General features: G+C 46.5%; 1 protein-coding gene across 1 annotated transcript in view; it reads right to left on the reverse strand.

Moving 5' to 3' along the window:
* The window catches only part of slc37a2 (solute carrier family 37 member 2), a 71,296-nt gene that overhangs the window by 39,839 nt on the left and 25,801 nt on the right, over positions 1-5,656 (reverse strand). The window contains exon 2 of the mRNA XM_043676863.1: positions 2,182-2,263. Within this exon, the coding sequence (XP_043532798.1) occupies positions 2,182-2,263 (82 nt within the window). The remainder of the gene's footprint in view (positions 1-2,181; positions 2,264-5,656) is intronic.

Consider the following 5,656-nt stretch of genomic DNA (forward strand, 5'->3'; position numbering starts at 1 on the left):
TTGATAGAGGTTTATAAGATGATCAGGGGAATAGATAGAGTAGACAGAGACCTTTTCCCCAGGTACAACAGAGTGTTACAAGGGGACATAAACTTAAGGTGGGGGGGGCGGATGTCAGGGGTAGGTTCTTTACCCAGAGAGTGGTCGGGGCACGGAATGCGCTGCCTGTGGGAGTGGCAGAGTCAGAATCATTGGTGACCTTTAAGCGGCAATTGGATAGGTGCTTAAGCTAGGACAAATGTTCGGCACAACATCATGGGCCGAAGGGCCTGTTCTGTGCTGTATTGTCCTATGTTCTATGTACTTGTGTTGTTACATTCTGCATTTAAAAATTTGATCTTAGTCCTGTTTTGTAGCATGACGACATTTGCAGTGGGTTTTCTAAGCCACGAAAGTAGAACGTGTATCTTCCATGGGAATATATATTTGCATTGCTTATGTAGATCAATTTTAGCACATACATGGAACAACCTGCTGCACTGCCTATAAATAAAGAATATCAACTGGGTCACAGTGGATTACAAAACGAAGATTTATTGGAATTCATTTTAGGTAAAATCAATAGTATGTTGAAAAGAAATACATTGCATTTATATAACTCTTTTTGCAAACTAATGTCGCCCCAAAGTGTTATACAACCAATTAAATACGAAGTGCAGTCATTGTTAGAAGATGATGAATGCGGCAGCTAATCTGCATGGAGCAAAGCCCCAAAAATTGAGTAAAATAATCTGTGTTAAAAAGGTTGGTTCTGAAATAAATACTGACAGTGGCTCTGGGGAGGAGGCATGGGGAGGAGAGGCAAAAGTAAGGACTGCAGATGCTGGAGATCAGAGTGTAGATTAGAGTGGTGCTGGAAAAGCACAGCAAGTCAGGCAGAGCAGCTCCTCTAAGTTAGTGCCATGGCATGTTTTGCATCCATCTGGGAAGGTAGGCAAAACATCAAATTACTATCTCATTTAAAAGACAATACCTTCAATATGTCATTACAGTGCTGGAGTGTCAGCGGAAATAGTCATGCCTCAACTTGAATGTAATATTTATTCAGAGAAGAATGCAACCACTTAGCTAAAATATTTGTCATAAATTGAACCAGGATTTATTAGCTTTCATGTATATATTTTTAAAGCTACACAAAAGAAAAATTAACTTTAATTCTCATTGTTGTTCATCCATGATGCAGGTGTTTGTAATCTTGTGTAGCTTCAATGTACAATGTCCAGTAAATTTTCACTGTGGCTTAGGTTGCTAGGCCTAGGACCCAAACATTACTGGCTGCAGCATATTCTGAGATGGGGTGGTAGTTTTGGAATGAAGATTCAAATATAGCACTAAAACTTGTAGATAGAATTTTGTTTAAAATAAAAATACAGGTAATTATAATTAATGGGAGTATTACTCTATTAAGCGTTGTTTTTAAACTGCTAAAAGGAAGAAAATTGAGAAATAATGAAGGCGATCAAAGAAAACGCAGGTACAATGGACCAGTAATAATCGGTGACATTAAACTAAACCCCAAGATGGATCAGTGTAAAAATTATGTATCTGGCAAAATGGTGAGGTTGTGTGGAGGATCCAAGATTGTTTCCTACAAGTAGTACAGCACTGAATCATGATTTAGGAAATTAAGTTGTGTAAGTACCTAACTTAGGGAAATATCACGGAAATAGCACCCAGTTACATTTTCATAAGAAAGTAAGTACAACAAGAGTTAATGTTCTTTAAATACAAGAACATTCTGGAAAATTGCAGATCTGCAACTTTTTCATGCAGAGGGTGGTACATGTATGGAATGAGCTGCCAGAGGATGTGGTGGAGGCTGGTACAATTGCAACATTTAAGAGGCATTTGGATGGTTATATGAATAGGAAGGGTTGGAGGGATATGGGCCGGGAGCTGGCAAGTGGGACTAGATTGGGTTGGGATATCTGGTCGATATGGACAGGTTGGACCGAAGGGTCAGTTTCCATGCTGTACATCTCTATGACTCTATGACTCTATATTCAAGGCACAGAGACAAGATATTTAACATGTAAGCGAATATAGGACAATAGGAGGGGAAAAAAACAGGAAAAGTGGAGTCATGGATTCAGATAAGCCAGGATCTCATTGAATGGTGAATACGACTTGATGGACCGAATGGCCTATTTCTCATGTCTTATGGTCTGGCTGTGCACATACCTTGACAATGCTGATGGGTTTGCGAGACAAGTGATAACTGGAGTAAAACAGGAAGGTTAGCACAAGAGTAAACCCACGATACCTGAAAGAGAATCAGAAAAAAAATCACATTGTAAATTTAAGTTGATGCCCATCTGATCAACCCTTAATAGACTTCAGTTTGAATAATCATTTATGGTTAATTGTGTTTTTTCTAAAAAAATTGTGACAAAAAAAAAAGCTTAAGTTGCCATAACATAGCGCTTACTAATAAACAGAAGGCATAGATAAGAAAAAATAATTAATTCAAAGTCCAACTTAATTCAATTCCCAGCTTCTGGGTTCAGGGTCGGACAGTACTGCTGTAAGACAAACAAACAGTCATACTGGAATACTGGGTTGGAAACTGCTTCAGAAACAGGCCATCTTTACCAATCTGGCAAGGAAGACATCACAAAAACTGCCCACAGGAATCCTGGAAAGAGTGGGATACAACAGGGTACTTCTAATAGCTATAACCAGGCTCCTGCTGCAATACATACATTGGCGTTTAGAGTGGACTAGGCATTGGTCGCACTTGAGTGAACAACCTACTTAAGTTTGCATTACCTGAAGAATGGACAGGTAATAGGTACTGAAGGACACACAAACACATGTTCCCATTTGACCCACAGACAAATACATCCACAGAAAGAAAATACCCAGAGGAGGCATTGACCAATTAAATTTCAAACTAAAAAGAGAACAGTTCAACAGTTGCCCTAGATTGACAAATATATTGAAGGATCATAGATCAATAGACAGAGTAGCAACAGCAGGGAGAAAGTGAGGACTGCAGATGCTGGAGATCAGAGCTGAAAAATATGTTGCTGGAAAAGCGCAGCAGGTCAGGCAGCCTCCAAGGAGCAGGCGAATCGACGTTTCGGGCACAAGCCCTTCTTCCGGAATGAGGAAGGTGTGCCAAGCAGGCTAAGATAAAAGGTAGGGAGGAGGGACTTGGGGGAGGGGCGTTGGGAATGCAATAGGTGGAAGGAGGTTAAGGTGAGGGTGATAGGCCGGAGAGGGGGTGGGGATGGAGAGGTCGGGAAGAAGCTTGCAGGTCAAGAAGGCAGTGCTGAGTCCGAGGGTTGGGACTGAGATAAGGTGGGGGTAGGGGAAATGAGGAAGCTGGAGAAATCTGCATTCATCCCTTGTGGTTGGAGGTTCCTAGGCGGAAGATGAGGCGCTCTTCCTCCAGGCGTCGTGTTGCCATGGTCTGGCAATGGAGGAGGCCAAGGACCTGCATGTCCTTGGCGGAGTAGGAGGGGGAGTTAAAGTAATCAGCCATGGGGCAGTTGGGTTGGTTGGTGCGGATGTCCCAGAGGTGTTCTCTGAAACGTTCCGCAAGTAGGTGGCCTGTCTCCCCAATGTAGAGGAGGCCACATCAGGTGCAGTGGATGCAGTGAATGATGTGTGTGGAGGTACAGGTGAATTTGTGATGGAAATGGAAGGATCCCTTGGGGCCTTGGAGGGAAGTGAAGGGGGAGGTATAGACGCAAGTTTTGCATTTCTTGCGGTTGCAGGAGAAGGTGCCGGGAGTGGGGGGGTGTGGACCTGACGAGGGAGTCGCGGAGGGAGTAGTCTTTCCAGAACGCTGATAGGGGAGGGGAGGGAAATATATCCTTGGTGGTGGGGTCTGTTTAGAGGTGGCAGAAATGATGAAGGATGATATGATTTATCTGGAGGTTGATGTGGTGGTAGGTGAGGGCCAGTGGGGTTCTGTCCTGGTGGCGAGTGGAGGGACGGGATTCAACGGCAGAGGAGCGGGAAGTGGAGGAGATGCGGTGGAGAGCATCGTCAACCACATCTGAGGGGAAATTGCGGTCTTTGAAGAAGGAGGCCATCTGGGTTGTTCGGTATTGGAATTGGTCCTCCTGGGAGCAGATGCGGCAGAGACGAAGGAATTGGGAATATGGGATGGCGTTTTTACAGGGGGCAGGGTGGGAGGAGGTGTAATCTAGGTAGCTGTAGGAGTCGGTCAGTTTATACTAAATGTCCGTGTTGAGTCGGTCGCCCGAGATAGAAATGGAGGTGTCTAGGAAGGGGAGGGAGGAGTCTGAGACGGTCCAGGTAAATTTGAAGTCGGGGTGGAAGGTGTTAGTAAAGTGGTTGAACTGTTCAATCTCCTCGTGGCAGCACGAGGTAGTGCCGATACAGTCATCGATGTAGCGGAGGAAAAGGTGGGGGGTGGTGCCAGTGTAGCTGCAGAAGATGGACTGTTCCACATATCCGACGAAGAGGCAGTCATAGCTGGGGCCCATGCGGGTGCCCATGGCTACGCCTTTGGTTTGGAGGAAGTGGGAGGATTGGAAGAAGTTGTTCAGAGTGAGGACCAGTTCGGTCAGTCGAAGGAGGGTGTCAGTGCCACTGGTTGGGTCGGCGGGAAAGGAAGTGGAGGGCTTTGAGGCCTTCGTGATGGGGAATGGAGGTCCATGGTGACTGCCCCGGCCGACCCATTGTCTCAGCCTGCTCCTGTCCCACCAAACTCATCTCTGTGTACCGCGACACGGTCCCGACCCCCTTAGTCCAAGAACTCCCCACTTATGTTCGGGACACCACCCACGCCCTCCACTTCCTCCATGATTTTTGCTTCTCCGGCCCTCAACGCCTTATCTTCACCATGGATATCCAGTTCCTATACACCTCCATCCCCCATCACGAAGGTCTCAAATCCCTCCGCTTCTTCCTTTCCCACCGACCCAACCAGTGCCCTTCCACTGACACGCTCCTTCGACTGACTGAACTGGTCCTCACTCTGAACAACATCTCCTTCCAATCCTCCAACTTCCTCCAAACCAAAAGGGTAGCCATGGGCACCTGCATGGGCCCCAACTATGCCTGCCTCTTCGTCGGATATGTGGAACAGTCCATCTTCCGCAGCTACACTGGCACCACCCCCACCTTTTCCTCCTCTACATGGATGACTGTATCGGTGCTACCTCGTGCTCCCACGAGGAGGTTGAACAGTTCAACCACTTTACTAACACCTTCCATCCCGACCTCAAATTTACCTGGACCGTCTCAGATTCCTCCCTCCCCTTCCTAGACACCTCCATTTCTATTTCGGGTGACAGACTCAACACGGACATTTACTATAAACCGACCGACTCCCACAGCTACCTAGATTACATCTCCTCCCACCCTGCCCCCTGTAAAAACGCCATCCCAGATTCCCAATTCCTTCTCCTCCACCTCATCTGCTCCCAGGAGGACCAATTCCAATACCGAACAACCCAGATGGCCTCCTTCTTCAAAGACCGCAATTTCCCCTCAGACGTGATTGACGATGCTCTCCACCGTATCTCCTCCACTTCCTGCTCCTCCACCCTTGAACCCCGTCCCTCCAATCGCCACCAGGACAGAACCCCACTGGCCCTCACCTATCACCCCACCAACCTCCAGATACATTGTATCATCCTTCACCATTTCCGCCACCTCCAAACAGACCCCACCACCA

The sequence above is a fragment of the Chiloscyllium plagiosum genome, chromosome 35, assembly GCF_004010195.1.
Source record: "Chiloscyllium plagiosum isolate BGI_BamShark_2017 chromosome 35, ASM401019v2, whole genome shotgun sequence".
Classification (NCBI taxonomy): Eukaryota; Metazoa; Chordata; class Chondrichthyes; order Orectolobiformes; family Hemiscylliidae; genus Chiloscyllium; species Chiloscyllium plagiosum.